Source organism: Puccinia triticina, chromosome 4A (assembly GCF_026914185.1).
Source record: "Puccinia triticina chromosome 4A, complete sequence".
In the NCBI taxonomy this organism is placed as follows: Eukaryota; Fungi; Basidiomycota; class Pucciniomycetes; order Pucciniales; family Pucciniaceae; genus Puccinia; species Puccinia triticina.
In genome coordinates, this window is record NC_070561.1 from 2,242,063 (window position 1) to 2,264,974 (window position 22,912).

A 22,912-nucleotide genomic window follows, 5' to 3' on the forward strand; every position below is an offset into this window, starting at 1 on the left:
CATCAGCTAATTAATTGGAAACTATTGGGAAAAACTGCAGACTGGTGGGACAGGCACAAAGATATAATATGGTTATGGATTCACTCAGGAAGAGTTTGGGGATCAAGGCTCTGATAGACTAAATACATGGCCAAAGATTGAATATACTATAGAAGCATATTGAAGTATACATATAAGCATATATGTAATCTAACAGTAAAGATGCTCTTATGGTGTTCAAAGCTGAAATTTATGCATATATAAATGCACAGATCATCAATTCATAAGCCTGGTAAGATCCCCTGCAAACAGAGTTTTATGAATTTATGATTTACACATTTATGTATGCATAAATTTTGACTTGGAACACCATAACTGTTTCAATACATGGGGTACATAGCACACTACTAACTAGCTCACAGCTCAACAGTAAGCCTCAGTTGATCAGACCTGTCTGCTTGGTGAAATCTAGGGAGGTTGTTGTTGGCCTGTGTAGAGCACCACAGGGCCAAGTCTACACAGACATGAAAGTACAGTTGAGCCCAATGGGTCACAGCACCTACAGATATGCTCAAGTGAAGAGTGAAATGGCACAGAAAACCTTCACATCATCAATCCTCATCAATCCCATCCAAATTACAGCACATACATAGTTAGACTCAATCTATCATTCTGATTGCGTGGACGCGTAAAATTGGTTGATCCTGATCCACAGAAAAGAAAGGACAATTTGAACAAGTTTGGACAAAACTTATTTTGATTAACATTACATTGGAGAGAGAGCTAAGATATAGGGAAGTAATGTATATGAAGATTCACACAATGTTTTTTGTATTTTTCATCTCATAGTATTCTTTTTGTTTTTAGTAAATCACAACATGAATGAAAAGGAACATGAGTCATTTGTTTTACACTCGTGTACACATACCTCAACCCCATCAGTCATGGAACGAAGGCACAAAGACAAGGGTGAGAAAGAGGAAAAAAATATTTGCAGATGGCCAAGCGGATCCGAAGAGGACAGCGCAAGTGGGAGGATAGGCCAGGTGATTGGTGTAGCTTGGTCTTTTGTGAAGGGATGGGTGTGGGAGAGGGGAGTGGATATCATTTTGGGCTTGATTGGACAGGCGGGGCTGACGATGGTAAGGGTTTTCAGTCGACTCGGATTTCATCGACTTTGACCAACTCTTGTCCCGAGAAACCATCACCCTGACCGGCTGCTTCATACGCATCGCGCCTCCAAGCCGGTAAGAAGATGTCCTGAACCCACAACCAAGTCGATACAAGAGAGGTAAATTTATGTGAAAAAAATGGCTCTCTTATAATGAATGGGGAGATGCTTCGTTGTTACTAAACGGGGTAGTGGTGACGCAGATGCTTTTCCTGAAAAGGTAGAGAGAGAGCGGAGGGAAGGGAAGAAGACAAGACATGGTGTGGAGTGAGGGTGAATACAACGAAACAACAGACCTGATCAAAGCACCATCCGTTATCCGTCTTGAGTACGATCACATCGCAGTGGTGGTTATCGAAGAGGGATTGGTCCTGCCGTCTGGGCGAGATCCGATGGTAGCTCGACTCTGAGTCATCCTCTTCATCCTCGTCATGCTCATCGTCATCGTCCTCATCGATGTCTTCCCTCAAGCAATGATAGAACATGAACTGTTGAGACGTAAGGGGTTGGGGATATGTCAGCCAAAAGACGCACGCAATGCTGGGGGCATGGGGTGTAGTCGATTTGATCGTCAATATGTTGTAAAGGGTGAAAGCGATTCGGGGGATGAAGACAGGATCAAAGGCGATATGAAGGAGGGAGGGGAGGGACAAGCTGTGCACTTCTTGGGAAGGGATTGGATGGGGATCGAGTGGAGAAGAATGAAACGATCGATCGAGACCGGATCAAGACAGTTCGACACATGAGTCATTTCTCCGCTTACCTCGATGTGATTATTGCTGATGGTGTGGCGACGCCGACGACCACAGGCAAGTGGTCTACTGGCTGACTGGTTGTTTGAGTGGATATGGGCAGTGGGTGCGACGGTGGTGTTAGTGGTGGCAGGGTCTTTGAGATCGTTGCTCCGATTCTTATCATTATTCGATTTCTCGGTGGACGTTGTTGATGGTTTTTCGATGGCAGCTGTTGAGCTGGAGGCTGTCTTTGAGGGCATGGCGTGAGGTTGAGGTTGATGTGGGTGATGGGGATGGTGATGGGGATGGTTGTCGGCTGGAGTGGGGGATGGGTTCGGAGGGAACAGAAGAGGGCGGAAGAAGGGAGTTGGAGTGGTTTACGTAAGCAGGCAGGCTGGGTTGAGAGGGTGACCAACAAAAAACGCAGAGAATGCCAAGAATACATAGCAAACTCAGAGCTGCCACTCTCAGCTCCATCTCCATTGCCTTCATGATTGCAGATAATCATCCATATGGATGGCTCATCTGGTAGAGAAAAGTCACTTCCGAATCCCAGCCTCTTGTCAATGCTTAAAAGGATCACGAAATTAAGCAGAAGGGGATAGATTCATGGGTGAACCACCACATGGAAAATCGGATTCCTTATGGGGCGATACATAAATACGTAAAATTCTTGTGCTCAAATCGGTGGGCTGCCGCCAGAACCGGAGCACAAATCATGTTGATTCTTGAGGTTTACTTGTAGAGATGAAAGATATACTCAGCCATCTGAAAAACATAAATTTCTCCATCAATTGACAGCAAGCTCTCACAAGAAGTGCTGCTCATCAAAAATGGGTGCGCCATTTTCAATTTTTAAAAAAAATGTCTGATGTCATTAACCAAAATAAGAAGAAAAAAAAAACAGTACATATGCTAAAACACTTGATGAAATCCAAAGGTGATAATTGGAAAGCACAATCTATCCTAACAACAATATATCCACACAATCTGAGTGCCATTATTTTTTGTTCTTTTGCCTTTGGCCATGTTTATCTTTTATTTTCTTATCTTCTTTTGAAAAGACACCAAACTGTAGAAAATAGTATGTCCATATTGTGTTGTTTGTTTGGAATTGTCCTATAATTGTCGTGTTCATGCTCAAGAGCCCTAAGACCAGTTCAATTCATGTATCTGTTTCTTTGGAAAGTGATCATGATCTTTAGGTTGTGTGTAAGTAGAAGTCAAAAGAATCCCTTGGTCAGTACAAAGTAACACTTTTGAGGATTTAGATAACTGCCAAATTAGACGCACTCCGCTATTCTCAACGCCTGAAGTTCTGGCATTTCCGTTAGCGGTTCTACCAGAGTTGGACGGATGGCCGGTCGAATCGTTGACATCACAGGTGGAGAAGAAACATGTTCCGCTCTGAGACGGTGCAGATTCACCGGGCAAAGTTTCATGTATTAAGATCACGACTACTCCGCTTTCTATGTGAGACTCAAAGGCAAGCTTACACTTTCAGAGTGCGATGCGTATCCAGTTGCCGATGAGCCTGCAGCGCATTGATATTGAAGTCGTTCGGCCTGGTCGGCTAAGCGGTTCCATTGGTACTATATGATTATAAACCACCAATGAGAATTGGAACCATCATCAACAACAATATAAAAGACTTACCCTTACTGCCACGTTCTGGTGACCTGGGTTTTCACTAAGAGATTACGAGAGGAATATGATCATAAACAAGATCAGGTCAAATTCACCCGTGAGAATGGATTCAAACTGTAGCTGGGTTTGCCTTACAAAACAACGGCGCATGTCCTGTATGATACATAGAGCCAATTTTCTAAATATTTTTAAGCAAAGAGAGAATAATCAAATCATTGCTTTTTGGCGCGCAGTTTGTGAGGAACAGTGAAATGTTGAATTGTCTAGAGAAAAACGCATAGATAAACTTACGAGGCTCAATGGTAATGCTACGGTGTTTCATACTTCTCATCGTGTTAATAGCCTTTTGACAGTCGTGCTAATGTGGGATGAGGCAGCCAGAAATATTGAAGTAAGCATCAAAGAAGCTCTGGCTGGAAATGTTCGAAAATATCTTATAAAAATCACCTTGTTGGGAGAATTCAATGAAGCTTTTAAATCTACATTAGTATTCCATCTTAAACTTGGCGAGCCAACCAATCAAATGAACATACCATGGGTACATCGGACATGGCAGTTGTGTGGTGTCAAATTAGCCACCATTCGTGGCGTAGTAGCGTAAGCATTAGAGGACGAAGTTGAATGGACGCCTTGGCGGCCTTGAGCGAAGGACTGAAACTGGCAGTTGACTCCATCCTGGCTTAGTGGAAAGCTTCTGAGAACCACCGCAGGTTTATTCATGACAGAAGACTGAAAGGATCTTGAGGAGGTCGTCTTGGTTGAAGTGCTGGTCTCAGTCCGACTCGAAGCTCGTGTGAAATGAACTGGCTCTGAAGCGCATAGTTTGGTTAGCTGGTCGTTTGAAAGCACCACAGAATTATAATACGAATGATCAAAGTTACCTTGAGGAAGAAAACCAGCATTCACAAGTGGTCCTATGATGCTGATTATCAGAAGCGCATTGCACAAGAAATTAAACGATGACATGTTGGCTTTCACGCGTGGGAAGAGTTGAGCTAAAGCTAGTGTGCAAGGGACTGCAAACAAGTGAGGTGTGCGGTGCTGCTTAAGGCAAGCCTGATTGGACTCGACAAAAAGATCCCGAAGTGGGATATAAGTACGCCGGAGAATAATAGAGATATGTATCGGGCTAATAAATACTCGTTATATGATGATGATGATGAACGAGCGGGTAAATAATTAATCAAAAGGAGTGGCTGGACTTCAAAAGAGTGTGCTTTATGTCAAAGAGTGTGTACTGATTGGATTGAGAGTTGGAAGGTGGGATGAGTTCCGATATCACAAAGCAAAGGCGCTCAATTTATAGACTGGGAAGGCATTGTGAGACGCTCCTACATCTACCCTTGCCCGAGTCTCATCAGACCACAACACCCCATCTGTGTTCCCCGGCCGTCTCAGCGGGATCAATTGAGCATGGGTGCGTAACCAAGTTGATCATCCTAACTCGCGGCGAGGCCGTTCACGCAGTTTCAGAAATTCTCCTAGAACTTGGTGCGCTAACGACCAAGAGGTCTTTCTCTCGTTCCTGGCGCCTACTACCAGTCTCTGTCGTTTGGACATAGGACATGATGGCTGGAAAGGGGAGTTTGAGCGATGGACGCTGTAGCACGAAACCCAACTCCGTGTGCTGGAGTCTCCTTCGCAATCTGAAGCGCAACCTCGCCAGGTCACCCCAGCACCCGAGCCTCACTACCGGCGACCTTGCCAGCCCTTCGACCTATCGACCTCAATGTGGAGGTATACATCGGGCACATATGCCATGCTTTCTACTGTCATCATTTGTTTTCTCTGGTCTGTGCAAGGCAAGCAACCCAATAGCAGTACAATAAATTGAGCAAAACGAAAAAGTGTAGAGAGAAGAAGATGATGTGGCCAGGGTAAATATAATAGCAGATAAGTAGCAGCTGACGGTTAACAAGGATTGGCTGATAAGCTACTCAACCACTTAGTGCTCCGGCTCCTGCTGACGTGGTTGTTCATATTCACCTCCCCCAACGCAATCAAGACCGTTGAGGAAATGCTCCATAGCCCGGTACCATAGATTCTTCAGAGTAAGAAGCCAAGTCTTGAAATGAGGCTCGGATGAACACCATTGTGATTGGTGGGGTAGAGGGGTAAGATGAGCCGCTAGGATGAGTGAAGTAGATTCCAGAGACTTCGAGATTCCGTTAAGAGAAGTTCGAATACCGTCTTTATTATTAATCGGTTCATTCCTCTTATGAATCATCCATAATGTGCGCACAAACTGATCCAGACGCTCGGCGATTGACACCGGGTCTTGATGCAAAAGGTTCAGGGTTTCCGAATTCAGCTCGGTATCCAGCTTGAACGGATATTCTTCGGTCGTCCTCTTCGCTAACTTGTTCAAGAATATCCTCGCTAACTTGACAAGCGGTATGGTCAGTCCGGCCACGCCAACAATCTCTGCCCCCTGGCCGTTCGTCCTATGATCAGCTGGGCCAGCAATTCCTTCCTTCTTTGAATCAATCGTGCAATTGCTTAGCATGATCAGAAATTCCAGAACGCTGTCGAGCGATTCCGCTGCTGCCAGCCACTCTTCTTGAATAATTTCAAGGTCGGATTTGCGAAATAAGGCGATTATGGCATCGATTGAATGATCAGAATGCGCCGTAATCCTGAGCACTTCCGTCTCCTTTTGGAATATCTTGGTTCGATGTTCCAAGCTCTCTGGATGACTATCAGAAAGCTCCCAGACTCGGATGAATTGGATAAAGTTTCTGAATAGTTCACAGAGATGGCCTTCTACAACAGCTTTGATTCTCCATAGAAGACGAGAGCAGCGGAACTCTTTGCAGTGCTTTAAGTGATAGTCATGGGTTTCGGCTGGCATAGGTGACTCGAGAGAAATGCGCTCAATTGAAGATATCGTTCTCTCCAAGGTCTGGTCAAGATTTGATAGAATTTCCAAAGTTAACTCGAAATCGGGCGTTGGAAGTATTTCGCAATCACGCAGGTCGAGCGAATGTAAAATAGAATTAATTTGCTGTTTGATTAAGGGTAAGAGGATCGATTCTAGCTCATCCAAGAGTTCGGTTTTCTCATCCATGTCATCGATCGTCAGATTTTTTACTTGCTCGCCGAAGATCTGGTTCAAAGAGAAATGATATTTGCGAACCAGACCATCCAATGCCTCGACGACCAAATCTGTGGAGACTCAAACACGTGAGGAATCAGTTGGCTTTTTGGTGGGCTTGTTTTGATGAGACTTGCCAGTTTTCGATCTTGAGCTGATCAACTGCGAAGCAACCATCGTGCGGGTCCTTCACTTTGTTCCCCAAGCTCATGCAGAGGCATTAGTTGTGGTCCCAATAATTGGCCATGGAATCAATATTACTGGAAGCGCCACCTGGCCCTGATGAAGAGAGTAGAGGTTCATAAAAGCACAGATCCATTCCCATTGGCATCGCGGCCATCGATGGGAAACCTGCCAAGCTTCACCAATTCATAAGTTTAGCGCCGGAATAGGCCGGAATCCCATGCGCAAACAGGTCAGCTCAACGTCTCAACCTCTCCCAGCTTAACTAAGCCTCTCCGAGGGGGCGCGAAAAAACCAATCAACAGTTCATACTCTAGTATTTGAACAATAATTAGTGAAAGATGGATGCTGCCAGAAAAACAATCAGCAAAAAACAAGATAGCAATCAAACAATCATACCAGTTTTTTTTAAATATCAGGAAATAGAGGAAGACAACAAAGCGCACCGGCAATGAGATATGACTTAATGGAGGACTTCCCGTCGATCTGGAAGGCCTTCCAGAGTCAGATCTGGATCTCCAGATTCCAGAGTTCCAAATCTCGCCAGATCTCCTTTCCCGTCGCCCGCACCCCTCAGATTTATTCTACATCCCCATATATGTATGTATCCTGCCCGGGCCGCTGGTGCATCACCAGAGGCCAACCATATCACTTCGTCATAAGATCAACTCCGGCTTTTCGACTCCGGAGACAACTCAATCAACGTGTACTTGGATTTTTGATGGACAACTCCAAATCCGACCAAAACTCCCTCCTGATATATCATCAACAGAACCAACGATGTCTGATTTGGCGTCAATTCCAGCAGTTACGGGTTCGTGAAAACCGTGAAGCAGAGGAAGCCATTCTTTTCTTCATGGCCTTGGGGTGCGGGGGCGGTCTATGGAGGCTTGGAGCCGACTTGTCGGCCAACATCTTTTGATTTTCAGAATTTTAATTCTTGGTGTAAATTTTCGAGTCCCCCCACCTGAAACTGGAATCCAGCGGTCAAATATTGATTCCACTGCCAAACTGGCCAGATTTGACAGAGTCTGTAATGATTCCCCAGTCATACTGGCCGAATAATCTGCCTGGGTGCCAAAGAAGATTCCATGATAATCACATGGCTCATGTACATACATGCTGTAACCGAGGCATACCTTAACCAACCTTTTGATGACCGGAGCAGACCGGTCATTGAGAGAGTGCGTAAACCTCTCGATGACCGGCTTAAACTATGCCAATCAGCAAGGGGAGCTCTTGATGACCAGTTTATGCCGGGCATCGAGAGGTTTAAAAGCAAAATTCTCTCCATGACCGGCGGCAATGACAGGTCTTCCATGGTCATTGAGGGAGTACATCGTTTGTACCTCAATAGCAGAGCTTTTGATGACCAGACCACTCATCAAGAGCTCCCCGCAATGACTGGCATAACAGATCATGAGAGGGATATTTACATACTCCCTCGATGGCGGGCATGACCGGTAATCAAAGGGGTTATCTACTCATTCAATGACCGGTATACATAGACTGTTCATTGAGAGGTTCATCTCCTCCCCAGTTGACCGGTATAGACCGGAAATCAAGGGGATTTTGTACTCCCTCCGGTCTTTGAGAGGAGTACTCTCAATGACTGGTAAAATCAGTCTTTGAGTGGAGTACCTTTGATGACCGGCACAACACTTTAGAGCCTTCAATGACCAATCAGTGACACATTTCTACTTCATATTAGTTCCTCCTTCTATGGTGGCTTATACAGACAATTCGTGATGGAAGGAGGAACAAAGCAGAATATGGCTATAACGGCATCTCCATGCCTGGTTTGTTGGTTTAGTTGTTCTGTCTATTTTGACAGTGGGTTGCGCTCATCATGAATGGCCAGATATGCCTGGACAGCAGGCGCCATCCTGGCCGCTTTGGCAGGTGAGTTGGCCAGTTTGAGACGAATTCACCATGATTTCAGGAATTCTGTCCAGATTGTCGCTCCAGAGCCTCCCTAACTTAACACAAGTCCCACCTGGTGGGAGGCTCGCTGTGTAGCACTGGCTGGCTGCGAAGCCGCCCCTCCCGCAGGGAGGGACTTGGGTATTATCGCAAAATTTAAGCGGGAGCAGAAAGTTGGTTTGGCTGGGAGGTTTTTAAATTTTTTATAGCTCCTCTACCAGCCTCTCCACAGGCCAAATCCACATGGGTCCTATGCTATGTTTTTGTCCCTACAATTTGGCACCCTCAGATTATCTCTATTGCCATCCGTTGGCTTTTTATAATTTTTCAAAAAAGAGCAATGTTCAAGTGTTTGAAGTGGGGATCCACCACAGATACACCAGCCTGATGCACTTGTCAATCCTGTGGATCTATGTATACATAAGCCATCAACCGTGCAGATTATCTTATCACCTGGTGTTACGCGTTGTTGGTTTTGCTTCCGGCACCGGGCAGTCAGCAGCCCCTTCTCTCTCCTGCAGGCGCACTGATATAACAACATATGACAAGATGGGAACCATGCTTGAGCATGGGTGGAAAATCCATCTCTGTATGCAACAAACAGTGCACATCCAGAGGACAATTTTCCGAACTCAAGAGATGACTGGTGGGTTTTTTGTGGTAACTCAAAGTCATTTTTGATGTCTTTTGGGACTCAAAGATGCATTTCTTTGAGTACAACACTGAGTAGTAGCTCAAATTCTTTGCAAGGGGAAAGCCTACAATACTGTCTAGTCAGATTTTTTTTATCAAGTTGTGTTTGCTTTGTACAAGTTGTTTAGTGCTTTTTGAGCTTGCAGATCCTTTCTGCTCCCGCTTAATTTGAGAGATAACATGTAAGCCTCTCCTACGAAGAGCGCTCCGCGCGGGTCCCCCGGACCTCTGTTTGAGTGGCTTTGTTAAGCTAGAGAGCCTCCATAGCGGTCCAATGCAACGCTTAAGGACATACCTCACTCGTGGTGATTTAGCGGGGACCCACTTGTGGACAGCGCGTGGGCGTGAATGTACCGCCGGCAAAACGACCGAGCTTTTATAACAACAATGGGCCTTGACGTCAGGACCTTTTGATAGATCCTGGGACCTTTCTCATTCCGCTGGACTGCGGAAACAATTCCAAGAGCGGACGTGAATCCAAAAGGTGAGCCTCAGGTTGGGTGGTGTGTGCTCGATGCTGCTGGGTGTCTAGGATTGGTTTTGCATTGGTTGAGCTTGACAATGGCGGTGTACACCCTCCAGCAAATCTTCTCCTTAACCCCGGCTGTCTGCTCTTGTTATCTCTTGTGTGGTATTCAAATTTTGCTTGAGGTACTCAAGAGTCTCCGAAATGCACGGATCACCTGGCCATCAACCTTGGATACCATCCAGCCTTTTGCAGAAGCTATCGAGAAGAAATTTCCACTTCTCAAAGGCTGTTTTGGATTTGTTGATGGCTTGAACTTGCCGGTGCTAGTGTCTGATAATGATGAGTAAGTGAGAGTTTCTGCTTCAGGCCTCTATTGATCTGATTTCTTTTTTTTTTTGGACAAAGTGTTCAGAATGCATACTACAATGGGTGGACATGTTCACACTATTGCAGTTGCATCCTGGTGTTTGCTATAGATGGAACCATAATGTACTCTATCCCCAACGCACCCGGATCGTGGCATGATTTGGCTATCACAGGCCCTCTTTATGACGAGCTTCTCCGCAATACGCCAACAGGATTTCAGATATTGAGTGATACGGTGTTCCCTCGCAAGTCCGGACGGCTCCAAAGCCGCATACTGGCTCCAGCAAAAAGAGGTGATTGCCTTCCTTTGACACCACAATCGTACGCACGACTCAAGCTTCTGAACAAACAGGTGGTTTCAGCTCGCCAGGCCGCAGAGTGGGGAATGAATTCACTCCAAGGCTCATTTGCACGACTGAAGCTCCCTTTACCGGCATCTGATCATTGGTTCCGCGCTGATGTCCTTCAAGTAGTGTGCCGTTTGCACCAGCTCCGTTGTTGGATGGTTAAGCTCAATCAAACCCAGACGGTTTACAACTCGGTGTGGGACGAACTGCATGTAGTATCAAGGGAATTCCCTAAAATGCTTTTTAAGATACTGAAAAACAATGTCACATTAGCCGTTGTACTACGGTGACTGGTTATGACTTCCAATATTTATACGGACTTACTTCGCGCACTGCAAAAAGCTCTTTGCGCACTGTGCAGTGCGCGAAGTTTGCAAACACTTTGCGCACTGCGCGTGAAGGGCGCAGCTTTTTCAAATTATTTTTTGACCAATCAATAGAAAAGCTTATTATTGTCCTCTGTGAATTTATTTGGAGTTTTTTGGAGCTTCTCTGTATGCTTAAAAATTCCACCAATAAAATGAACAAGTACAGTCACTTGGGGACCTGGAATCCATATTCCCACCAGTCAAAAAATCCAAATAATTTAGTGAATCATGATACATATGGATTAAAACTTTTTAGAATTTTTTGGCCACTTTGTGCAAGAATAAGGCTTTCAAAAATTAGGAAAGTTCACCACTTACTGGCGCATTTTGGCATATCTTGAGAAAAAGTTACTAGTTTTTAAAAGCCTTGTCCTTGTACAAAGTGGCCAAAAAGTTCTAAAACTTTTAAATACATATCTAATATGATTCACTAAATTATTTGGATTTTTTGGCCTGTGGGAATATGAATTCCAGGTCCCCAAATGGCTGTACTTGTTTTTTTTATTGGTGGGATTTTTAAGCATACAAGGAAGCTTCAAAAAACTCCAAATAAATTCACAGAGGACAATAATAAGCTTGTCTATTGATTGGTCAAGAAATAATTTGAAAAAGTTGCGCCCTTCACGCGCAGTGCGCGAAGTGTTTGCAAACTTTGCGCACTGCACAGTGCGCGAAGAGCTTTTCGCAGTGCGCAAAGTAAGTCCGTATTTATATTTTTTCAAACTTTTTTTTGTTTGTTCATGTCTTTTTGATGCATCTGAAGATCTCACTCGAAAAAAGAATTGTGCTTGAGTCAAACAAATGAATCAGAAATTGATTATTCATATTTGCCTTGACGTATTTGATCATTTTTGATCATACACTTTCATACATTGTGAGCACTTTCACAAGGACAAAATAAGACTTATTTACTCAAGAGCATCATGAGAACAAGATAGGACAAACGCAAAATTTTATTGCTTCAGGTATTTTATCAACCCTCTGAGAGCATCCTTACCGGTGACTAGTTTAGCTCGAAATTAGCTAGTTTAGCCACCAATCTCAACCACACCGGGTGTAGCTAAGCCCAAGCTAAATTAGTGGGAAGCTTGAATTTCAGCTAACCGTCACTACATTTAGTGACGGTTAGCTCGAAGCTAACTGCCATTTCCCGCGCCCACCACTCAGCTCCACCCCGCGCAAGCCGAACCAATACGGCTGAATCGCTGTCGCTAAGTTAGTTTGCAACAGCTGCGAGTCAAAACTCGCGCCAACATAGCTCGACCGGTAAGGATGCTCTGAACTTCGTTTTCAAAGATTCAACCTTTAGTCGTAATGATCGTCGGTTCGAAGATGCGTACGAGTTATATATTGATTGGACCTTTGTCCACTCATTAGCTCCCAAGGGGAAGATTTGTTGGACCGCATCCACCAGCGCGATCTGATCGGCGTTGCTATAGCCCTGAGATCCGGGAGTGCGTCCACCAGTTCGCATTTGGCCGCTTGGATTCGAGCCTCTTTGACTTTGGCTTGGGGTGGGTTAGTTGCTTGGGTTTTGTGTGGGTTCTCCTGAGATTGAGGTCTTGCTGTGCTATTTTGGGCCATCGGTGTTCGCGGTTGATGCGGAAATGGCTGGCAGGAGCTGGCAGGATATCTGAGGATATCTGGACCTTAAACCCCTTCGAGTATTTCTGGCGATCGGGTTCCCCCGTGGACCTACCGAGAATCTGGAATCTGGAGGGTCAGATCTGGATTTCCAGATCGACGGGAAGTCCTCCAATTCCGGTCGAGATCTGCGGGCCTCCCAGAAGTGATCTGATCTAGGGCCCAAAATGCTAGATTTCCCTGCGAGAATCTGGACTTTTTCAGGTCCAAAGCAACATCTGCGAGGGTCTCAGATTGCAAGGGAAGTCCTCCATTTATGTAGTCAAGGGCATTGTAAGAAAATTGACCATTGTACGTATCTATATATCTATATAAATAAAAGCTCACGCTACATATCTTTATTGACTTCCTGTCTTTACATTAAGTATCACTGCTGGTGCTCGATTGATTGTCTATTTGTAATTTCAGGGAGAATAACATCCAGGTGAAGATGGATAGCTTTCCGCCACATATCTTCCAAAACACGAGTCCAAGCAATGAATTCAGTCTCGGATTGAGAATTAGAAATTGAGGGAGTCAAGGGGATAGAAAATCTATCCAGGTCGTGTAGAAAAGAGTCGAGGTCTTTCGTGAACTCGTTGAATGCAATCCGAATAACATTTTCATAGCTGTTTACCGTATTTGGTCTGGGGTTTTCATCCAAGGCACTTTCCTCCAAGGCGCGTACAAATACACCCAAAAGCTGAGCGATCGAAGTAGGACCTAGACGTAACTGTTCGAGTCTCTTCGAATTAAGCTTTGCGTCCAAGCTGAATGGCATCTTGTTTGTTTCAGCGGTGGAAGCTCTTTTTAATAATGTTCTCGTTAGTTTGATGAGTGTGATAGTTGATCTGGCTATTACAACAGCACGCGCTCTCCTCTTTCCGACATCTGCATAATAGTAATAGTCCGGCGGCTCTAATTCAAGTTTCGACTTTGGGATCGTCAGGTTGGTCAGATTTGTTAGGATTTCTAGTACAGGGCCTAGAGCCTCTGCCTCCATTAGCCAAGTTGCTTGAAGAAAACGCAAGTCAGATTTCGGGATCAAGTCGATTATCTTATCAATTAAATGACGGGAATGAGCTGTGAGCTTGAGTACTTCGTTCTTCTCATTGATCGTATTTGCTTGATACTCAGAGTCGTCTGGATCATTGCTTGAGCACTCCCAGGCTCGAATAAACTGGATGGAAGCTCTGTAAAGTGTGCAAAGGTCTCTTTTGACCAAAGCCTTGATTCTCTGTAGCAGATAGGAACATCGAAATTGTTTACATGGGCCCAAGTTATGGTCATGGGTTTCGGCTGGTAAAGGTGACTGGAGAGCAATGTAGCCGATCACAGCGATCGCGGCATCCAAAGTTATGTTCAGGTTGAATAAGAGGTCAATTGTCGATTCGAAGTTCGGATTTGGATGTCTGGTCGAATCATGTAAGTCGAGTGAGAGTGAAAGAGAATTGGTTTGCTCTTTAATTCGAGGTAGAATGCTCGTTGTCATACCGTCCCAGTATTCAATCTTCGGGCCCAAGTCATCGAGCGTCAGATTTGTTTTGCTCTGGCCAGACTTTTGATCCAACGCGTCCTGAAGAGTTTCCATCAGGAATTCCAACGCCTCGATGGCATCCAAGCCTGTTAGACACAATCGCCATTGATCAGTAGGGTGCTCGATGTGCTTGTCTAAAGTAACTAAAGAAGAGCTGGATTGACTAGTGATTTCCCTCCTGGGCCTTCGTTTCGAACAAGCCATCGTCTATAAACGCCCTCGTAACCGTTATCGTACTCTCTTGGGTTGGAAATGGGTCGATGTAATTTTACAACTCATTTTTTGCGAGTCATATGGGTTGTAAAATTATACATATACCATGAATTATGTAACAACTCATCATCGTAAAATGTGAGTTGCAAAGTGAAGGTGCGCAAAAGTAAGGTTGTAAAAACGTAAATTAGCGGTCTGAAGACCAATTTTGCAAAACATATTTCGCAAACCATATGCGTTGCAAGATAGAAGGGTTGCAAATTTCCATTTGCAACCCTGTTATGTGGAAATTTGCAACTCTTTATTTTACAACTCATCATAGATTGTAATATGAAGGCCGTAAAATAACATCAAGGCTAACAGAAATACAATTTTGCAAACGTTTTTTCACAAACCATCCAAAAAAAAAAATTGCACAACTATATTTTCCTGTTTGATCGCCTTGTAGGTCTTTTGCTTTTGGAGGTAGCTGGGATCGCCGGCGCTGGTGGGCAGGGAGGTTTGAGCTTTATCCGAATTTGAGTTTGAGAGGACTGCTGCTCAATTTTGTTCTGAACTGTCTCATTGCCAACAAAAGACTTGTCTTCAACGGTCTCACCGGTCTGATTGGCCATGAAAGAATTGTCTGCAACCATTCCATTGGCAATGAAAGATTCATCTTCAATTGTCTGATTTCCTACAAACAATTCCTCTTTGACTGTCTGATTCGCCGCAAAAGATTTGTCTTCGAAGGTCTGATTGGCGATGAACGATTTGTCTGGGTCTAGAATCTTGGCGACGTCCGATTTGACATCACCCTCCTCCAATTCCCTTATTGTTGCCATCTTCTTGTTTTTCCTTCTGGCCCTCTTTTTTGGTTTTGATTCTTCAGGTGAAGCAGAATGTTCGGCCGGTGTTTCAGAGTGGACTGTTTGAGATTGAGAGTTGTTTGGCGCTGGTCCCTCGTGTGCAATCAACGTCAAAGAATGAGATATGTTCAAAATTGACTTCATTTCTCTGAAGGGGACATCTCCAACTGCGTCGGGATTGTCATCCACAATCCTCTGGATGGATTTGTTAACATATTCTTCCTCGGAAGGCGTCCACGCACGCGAATACAAGAGCCAGCTGGTGAACTGTTCTGCGCCGGCGATTGAACTTGGCACTTGATTGATTTGTTGAGCATAGCCGTCATTCTCGACATCATTATGCATCCAAACCACTGTTAAACTCCCCTTTTCTGCTGAGATATTTGCGCTCCGAAGGATCTTACACCAGTAGTGACAGCCATTCCAATATCCTTGAGAGATGAGGGTGTATGTTGCCCCGCCAACATTCAGCTTGAAGGGCCAGTTGGTGGTCGCCATGAAACTGTCTTGTCGAGGGATATCATTGACATCGCTGACCTCAAGGTGGAAGTTGATGTGAAGAGGGGGATCGTTATTGTCAAAGGTAAGCTTTGAATGATCGATGATGTAGTGAGCCAATTGCTGTGATACTCCAGGGTTGTGGCAAATCTCGATGGAATTGTCCCTCTCGTTTTTTGCTTTTTTCTTTGGCTTCTTTGGCTTATGTTTGGGTTTAAATGAAGGTTCAACTTCATTGCAGGCCTTGCACACAAGACCAGGATGACCGATCAAACCCGTTGATTGCCATTTTTAGAGATGGCCCCGGCGAACCCGTTGCGGGTACCTGCTATCCGCTGGCGGGTACCCGCCACGGCCGGCGGGTACCCGCCAGCGGGTGCGGATGTATGAGATTCCGGGAAAAAGTGGGCGGGTACCCGGATAATTCAACCCACACCCGCCGCACCCGCCCACCGCTTTAACCGGAAGGCCTGATCCATTCCGGTTGCCAAGGTTTTACAGCCTTGGCAGCCAGAAAAACCCACCTGGTCGCCGAGGACACACAACCTCATTGACCAGGAGGGATTCCTTCCGGTCACCGGGGCTGTATCTCGGCGACCAGAAGGAAAAAATCCTGCCGGTCGCAGAGGTTACAAAACCTCGGCGACCAGGAGGATACTATCTTGCTCACGAAGTTTGTAAAACCTCGGCGACCAAGAGGAAATGGTCCTGGTCGCAGAGGTTAAATAACCTCAGCGCGCGACCAGCAGGTAACCTCCTGGTCGCAGAGGTCTTATTGCAACCAGAACGGCTTCCTTCTGGTCGCCGAGGTCATCCCTCTTCGACCGAAAGGGGCCCCTTCCGATCGCCGAGATGAGTTTCAAGGAGCGGGTATCCACGGGTATCGGCGCGGGTACCCGCCCAGGCCGGCGGGTACCCGCCAACAAGTGCGGATGCGGGTACGGATGTCAGGCAGTCAAAACAGGCCGCGGGTACCCACACCCGCGCAGGTACCCGGGTGTGACGGAGCCATCTCTATCCATTTTTCGACGAGCTGGGCGACATCAGAGTAGGGAATCCTGTTGGAGTCAAACATCTGAGGCTTCATGGCGACAACGTGGAAGCTTCGATTGGCACAAGTTGGATGGAGCTGCAGTGTATCAGGCTTCAGTTCGCAGGTAAATGTTCGATGTTCGTGGAGATGGAAGAGTTTCTTGTATTCTGGGCTCTGGTGGAGTTTGGGATCCAAGGCGACCTCGAGAAAGTAGTCGGCCAAGCAGAAAGCGCCAGGGATGAAGCTTGCTGGATATTTTGCGTTCAAAACCTCAAACATGTGGTTTTGGCCACACGTGATAGTTGATCTGATAGAGGTGCCGCCGTTTAATTCGCCACTGGATCGACATGAGAAGTGATGGGCCAAATGGGTGAAGATATCCTTCCCCTTTCCGCTGATCCCACGAAGCCACAACGGGTTGAACAGCGCGTACATAGATTCCAAGCCGGCAGCAAGCCAGCATTGGTTTTTCTTCTGCGACTTGCCGCTTGCTCGATACGAGGGATAGGCCGCCCAGAGGTTTCTGTTGTGATTTCTTGAATTTGGAAGCCGTCCTCCTTGTGATTTCTTGTTCTTATGTCCATCGACCAGGTTGTCAGTGGTATCCGGCGGTCTTCCATCGTTGACATACTTGGAACGCTTGCGCTTCTTGCCCAAGCCCAAGGTTTGACCTATGTTCTTCCCGGTGTTCGCTTCATACCTGATTGGGATTCCTTTCATCACCCCGTTCCAGTCGCGTTCCAGCATGTCGACGAAGGTGAACAAGTCAATCATCCCTACCATAAGGCATTGCCGTCCATCGCTTGGGATTTCAAACAAATGGGGTAAGTGAAATGTGCATTTTAGAAAATTTGCAACCCATATTTTACAACCCATGCTTACCTGAGCCAATAGTACGTTCGATGCATGCTTTCCTGGGCATTGGTGGTATCAGGAAGGCCATCGGGTGTGTCCTCAAGTCGCGGAGCTCGAGAAGGGAACAAGAGCGCCTCGATATCCGATACTGTCCACCAATCGAGCCATTTGCGGACCTTGGGGTAACAACGCCGTATGTAGTCAACCTTTTGTTTGTGGGTTTGGCCATCCGGTTTGGCACGCTCCAGGAGGTCCATGCATGCCTTTTGGAAGGGTTCCTGTGGAAAAAATGACCATTGTTCGTTAGTATTATGAGTTGCAAATTTGACATATATGATTTTACAAGTCATAAAGGTTTGTAAAACTTTTTTACAAGTCATTTATGCTGATGGCTTACCTCCTGATCCACGGTTATAAGGGCTCGATTACGTTTGATGCGAGTGACCAATTGTCTGTAATGCTCCCGGCAACTCTTCAACATCGCCCTTACTTCCTTGCGAGTGCCTTGACGAAAGACTTCGATGTAAGCCGACACGAATCCTTTGACTTGAGCCAATGAGAAGTCAACGACCTCGCGGACCAGCTGGTCCCTCTCGGCCGGGGTGATTGAAGGCTTCAGAAATTGCTGGAAGAGAGTAGCGAAGTGGATCTGATAATATTCTTCACTGAGCCCTTGCATCCAGGTCAATTGAACAGGGATCCAACGTTGAAGATCTTCGCAAAACATCAAAGTCGTCAGCAGGTATACCGTCTCAAAGTATCAGTAAGTGACGTCGGATATTAGACCGCCGCTGTACACCTGATTGTTCCTATCACGAGCGAGTAAGCGATCAGCCATCCATCTCGTCTGGAAGGTGAAATGCTCGGCGTTCGGCATGAACGAGCACGAAATAATCCACATCCCCCGACTGTTTGTTGCACAACAAGACTTGTGAGCTGTAAATTTCAAATGAGTTGTAAAATTCAAAGAAAGGTTGTAAAACAATTAACTTACGCGGCCCATCCAAACATGTCCAAGATGAATTTGTTGCCAACGCCAGCGCCAAGTTTGTCTGGCGCTAATCCCAACTCAGCTAAGATGGTTTGGCGATAATAGGCAAGTCGATCTTTATTCTGGTAAGATGGGTGGATTGAAGCCACACTTTCGAAGCCGGATTGAGCATCAGTAGGCTTTCCCATCTACATAAAGGGTGAAAAAGATAAGGAAAATCAAAGAGATTAGTTCAGTTTGGAAGGAATGAGCAGGGAGGATACAATGATAAAAGTAGCTTACCTTAAGCTTGAGTGCGCCAGCTTTAGGATTATTCTTGATCTCCTCTTTCAGTTCTTTCTTTGCAAGCGGGTCCGGCTTCTTAGCTTCGGGCCAAGGATGAGGGTGTTTACCCTTGTGCCTGAGGAGCCCCCATCCTGATGGGAGATGGTGGTCAAAACGGATGGCCACGGAGTCGGGACACGTCTGATGGTAAACAGTGCCTTTGCACTTGTTTGCTAGACCGCGGCATTTGATGAGGCTGATGAAGCGCAAAAATAAGAGTTGTAAAAATTAGTAAAAGGGTTGTAAATTTGACGGTTGTAAAATGTGAGTTGCAAAATAATTTTGCAACTCATCCGACCTTACTTACCCTTTTTCAAGCTTTTCTCAACCTCCTTTTCCAGTAGGGGGAGAACCGGCCCACTCGCAGGACGGATTGTCGCAGACCAGAGCACCAAGACAGAAATACCGAGTGATTTTCCACGTCTTGTTGCTGCGATAGCTGACCGAGCTTGTCTTCACAAATCTGACTGATCCAAAATTTGTGATGTCGTCTTCAGGTAAGCGCACAAATGTTGTCCGTCCGTTGGGGTAGATTGGATAGCCTTGCTTGTCAAGCGTACATCCGTGATCAATGTACGTCTCGTAATGGTCGCCCAATTTGGGGAGAAACCATTCTTTTTCTTTTGATCTTCTTCCTTGCTGATGATCGGCATCGTCATTGTCCATTTCCTCAACATCAGCATCGGCTGGTTCATCATCGAAATCAGCCTGATTGTCATCAAAATCGGCCTGGCCGTCATCACAATCCGCCTGATCCGAATCCACCTTGTATTCGCTTTCATCTTCAAAGCCCTCGTCATCCGCATTGTCAGGAGAGGTCAATTCAGAACTTGGGTGCTCGGCCTTTGGGGAGGGACTGTGCGTCTTGTGTTGCTTGGTTGGTTTGTTTTTCTTGCTTGGCGAAATTGGTTTGGAGGGCTTCGAGGGTTTTGAAACGGGCTGCTGGGGCTTTGGCGGCATTTTTTCTGAGTTTGAGACGGGGGCTTTAGCTGAAACGGAGGAAGAGGAATCAGACAAATCGGACGAATCAACTAGGCAACCAGAGATGGGACTAAGATCTGGGATTATCGAGTTGATTTCAGGTCATGGGATGATGGAGGAGTTGGAGTCAATTCCAATGATCGAGTCGATTCAAAAAGGTGGGAGAATTGGGTTAAACCTGTCAGGTGTCGAAGGGTTGGAGGAAAACGGACTAGACTCCGGATTGAACAGCGGCGGATCCATTGTTGCAAGAGTTTTTGGCGTCAGAGTCGCCGTCGTTGTCTTCGTCAATGGCGGTTGGACAGAGTGTGGGAGGGAAGGAAGACTGATTGATCCAGCCGGGAGGTCTTGCTGATGTCATTTTTGTTCTTTTGTTTGGTTGTTGAGCTTGTTGGTGCATGCAGGATCACACAAATGATGTGTTGCAATTCAGTTCCAGATGGGTTGTAAAATTGTATCTCACGGTGTGGTGTTCAATCTTGTACACGCGGGGTCAACTTTAGAACTCGCGACGGCGCGCGGGAGACATCAAGACGCGTGGAGGATCAATTTTCCCGGATGTAACCCGTTTCAGGACTCAATCTTTCCGGATCTTTGGCGCGCTGGTTCCCTTTCTACAATTGCTTTTGGATCTTTTCTTTTGTTTCCTTGCTTTCTTTTATTTTTATTTTTTTCGCTCTCAGTTGTTGTTTCATTTCTCATATGCGCGTGTTGGATGGTTGTGCTATGTGCTGGGTTGGTTTGGTTTTGTGTTTTGTTTCCTTTTGTCTGTTTCCTCTCTTTTGTGTTTGTTGCGCGCGTGGGTGTATGATGAAGGTCCCGCTGCGTGCTGCGCCCGGAGTCTAAGTTCTGTTCGAACTTAGACAATGGGACGGCACGGGAAGACCCTGAACCATAATCTTCCTATCAAAATTTTTACGGATCACCTTATCAGCGCACTCGGAGCGCCTTCTGAGCCTTATCCATCCCAACGATCGGGATACTCTTTCATCACGCACGTGGCGTTTTTTTCTTGTCGATCCTCATTCTTCCTGACCCCGCCTTCCGGCGCACTTCGACGACCGCGACATCCCAAACTTTCATCATCCTTCCCGGTTTCCTTTTTTTTTTTTCCTTTCTCCTCTCAACTCACAACCCCGCCGAGGCGCGCTCAATCGCCGTCGTAAATCAAACACCCCCCTACCTCATCGCTTACAGATCCCCCCTTCTTCCCGCGACCAATCCCCGGAGGGCATTTCCCAACCTTTTCCCCTCCAACAACTGCCGCCGCCTGGCACGGACGGAGTTCCACATTTGGTCCCCCGAGCCGGGATCGAACCAGCGACCTCAAGATTTACAGTCTCGCCGATTTTTCACAGTCTCGAGACGCTTGGCGGTCCTCTTTCTTCTTTCTTTTCTTTCTTTCTTTCTTTTTTTTAGTGTTCAGCGGCGGAGGCATAGGAGCTTAGAAGTAAGTCCTCCCAGTTTGTGCACCTCCAGGGCGTCTGCTACACAAGTCAAAGCATTACTTTAGCCACCGCTGTGAGCCACTCGAATTTTTCGCATACTCTTTTCCAATCAGGTTTCTTTTCCTCGCTTGCGATGGCCGACCCAGTAGAAGGCGCAAGGCGCGTGAAGATCAAGCCTCAGGACAAAGGCTTGGGTTTCGACGGTACGCATGTCGAGCGGTTTCTAGCGGATTACCAGCTGGCCGCGGACTTGGACGGCGCGTCAGAGTTTGATATGGCGCAGCAAGTGCGTTTCTTTGTGCGCAAGGTTGAGGTCAAGGACGTGTTGGAGACTCTTGACGGGTACGACCCGCCGAATTGGACTTCGCTCAAGGCTGCCATGCTCGCGTACTGGGGCCAGGTCGACACGGCGCGTTTCACCTTGCCGAATTTAGAGGCCTTGGCTCAATCGTGGATTGCTAAGGGTGGGGTCTCGTCTGTGGTGGATTATCAAGACTTTCGGCGCGTCTGGGAGCCGATACAATCCTATCTTCTTCGCAAAGCCCATATTGACTCAGTGGAGGAAATTCGGACTCTCTATTATCGATCGCTGTCAAGTGGAGTTCAGGAGCGCGTTAGAGATCACCTGATCAAGGCTAACACTATGATCACTACCCTTGATAACCGATTTAAGCTTCCCGCTTTCGAGATCTTGAAGACCGCGGTCGCGGAGGTGATGAAAGGCCAAACGGCTTTGACTTTTGAAGACGCAAGGACTTCTTCACCTGTTCCCGCAGGTCCTTTTCAGCAGGCCAACGACGTCATGCGGAAGAATGAGCAAGATCGTCGCCCTAAAGCTCCCGCCGCGTCAGAGAAGCCACCCGCTACCATCGACGACATCTCCCAGATGCTGCAATCTTTTGAGCAGCGCTTGGAGAAGAAATACGGTGCTCAGCCTCCTCAGTCCTCTGGCAAGGTACCGCCGGCGGAGCGCGGTCCTTTGGTTTGCTACTACTGTCACCGTGAAGGGCACGGTACCGGACGCTGTTTCGAGCTCAAGAAAGACAAAGAAGCCAATCTGGTCGAGCAGAAGGGCAACAATTTCTTCTTGCCCAACGGGGCACTTATCCCTTTCGATTCCTCGCGGCCCATTCGTCATGTGGTCGCCTCTTTCCAACCTCCCCCTACCGCTAGCGTAGTCACGCCGGAATTCCGCGCTACGTGTGGCTCCCTCGATCCCTGGTACCCCCCGGCTGTCACTTCGCAGTCTTTTTCTGGATCCTACGAGGCGGATCCTGCGCGAAAGAAGCACGAGGCTCCAAATCCTTACAAGGCGCCTGCGGTTCCTCCTTCAGCCGTGCGGAAGCCGGTTAAAAAGTCTACGGCGCGTGCTCCCAATTCTGAAGTAGATGACTCAGATATGGAAGCTGAATTGTTTGAGAGGGTTCCTGCTTCTCCGACCGCGGGCCCTTCTTCTCCCGAGCAGTCTTCTTCCGAGCAGCCAGCCAAGCCTGCTAGCGCTGCGCCCAAGGTGCGCTTCGAGCGCGGTATCTCCAAGGATCATCCAAACGCCGTCGAAGGCGTGCTCAAGAAGATCTCCGGTCTCAA

At 46.6% G+C, this 22,912-nt stretch overlaps 4 protein-coding genes across 4 annotated transcripts; all 4 read right to left on the reverse strand.

Moving 5' to 3' along the window:
• Nucleotides 1-3,044: 3,044 nt before the first annotated feature.
• PtA15_4A278 (uncharacterized protein) lies at nucleotides 3,045-4,497 on the reverse strand (the record flags this gene model as incomplete). Its single annotated transcript, XM_053168145.1, has 9 exons — nucleotides 3,045-3,083; nucleotides 3,178-3,291; nucleotides 3,381-3,476; nucleotides 3,541-3,574; nucleotides 3,667-3,709; nucleotides 3,823-3,889; nucleotides 3,979-4,001; nucleotides 4,065-4,340; nucleotides 4,413-4,497. 9 exons carry the CDS (start codon nucleotides 4,495-4,497, stop codon nucleotides 3,045-3,047), a joined length of 777 nt encoding a protein of 258 aa, XP_053019384.1.
• A 979-nt stretch (nucleotides 4,498-5,476) lies between these two features.
• On the reverse strand, nucleotides 5,477-6,802 carry PtA15_4A279 (uncharacterized protein; the record flags this gene model as incomplete). The annotated part of the gene is made up of 3 exons (XM_053168146.1): nucleotides 5,477-5,686; nucleotides 5,774-6,696; nucleotides 6,763-6,802. 3 exons carry the CDS (start codon nucleotides 6,800-6,802, stop codon nucleotides 5,477-5,479), a joined length of 1,173 nt encoding a protein of 390 aa, XP_053019385.1.
• Nucleotides 6,803-12,279: 5,477 nt separating this feature from the next.
• PtA15_4A280 (uncharacterized protein) lies at nucleotides 12,280-12,558 on the reverse strand (the record flags this gene model as incomplete). Its single annotated transcript, XM_053168148.1, has 1 exon — nucleotides 12,280-12,558. One exon carries the CDS (start codon nucleotides 12,556-12,558, stop codon nucleotides 12,280-12,282), a length of 279 nt encoding a protein of 92 aa, XP_053019386.1.
• A 427-nt stretch (nucleotides 12,559-12,985) lies between these two features.
• On the reverse strand, nucleotides 12,986-14,338 carry PtA15_4A281 (uncharacterized protein; the record flags this gene model as incomplete). The annotated part of the gene is made up of 1 exon (XM_053168149.1): nucleotides 12,986-14,338. One exon carries the CDS (start codon nucleotides 14,336-14,338, stop codon nucleotides 12,986-12,988), a length of 1,353 nt encoding a protein of 450 aa, XP_053019387.1.
• Nucleotides 14,339-22,912: the final 8,574 nt, after the last annotated feature.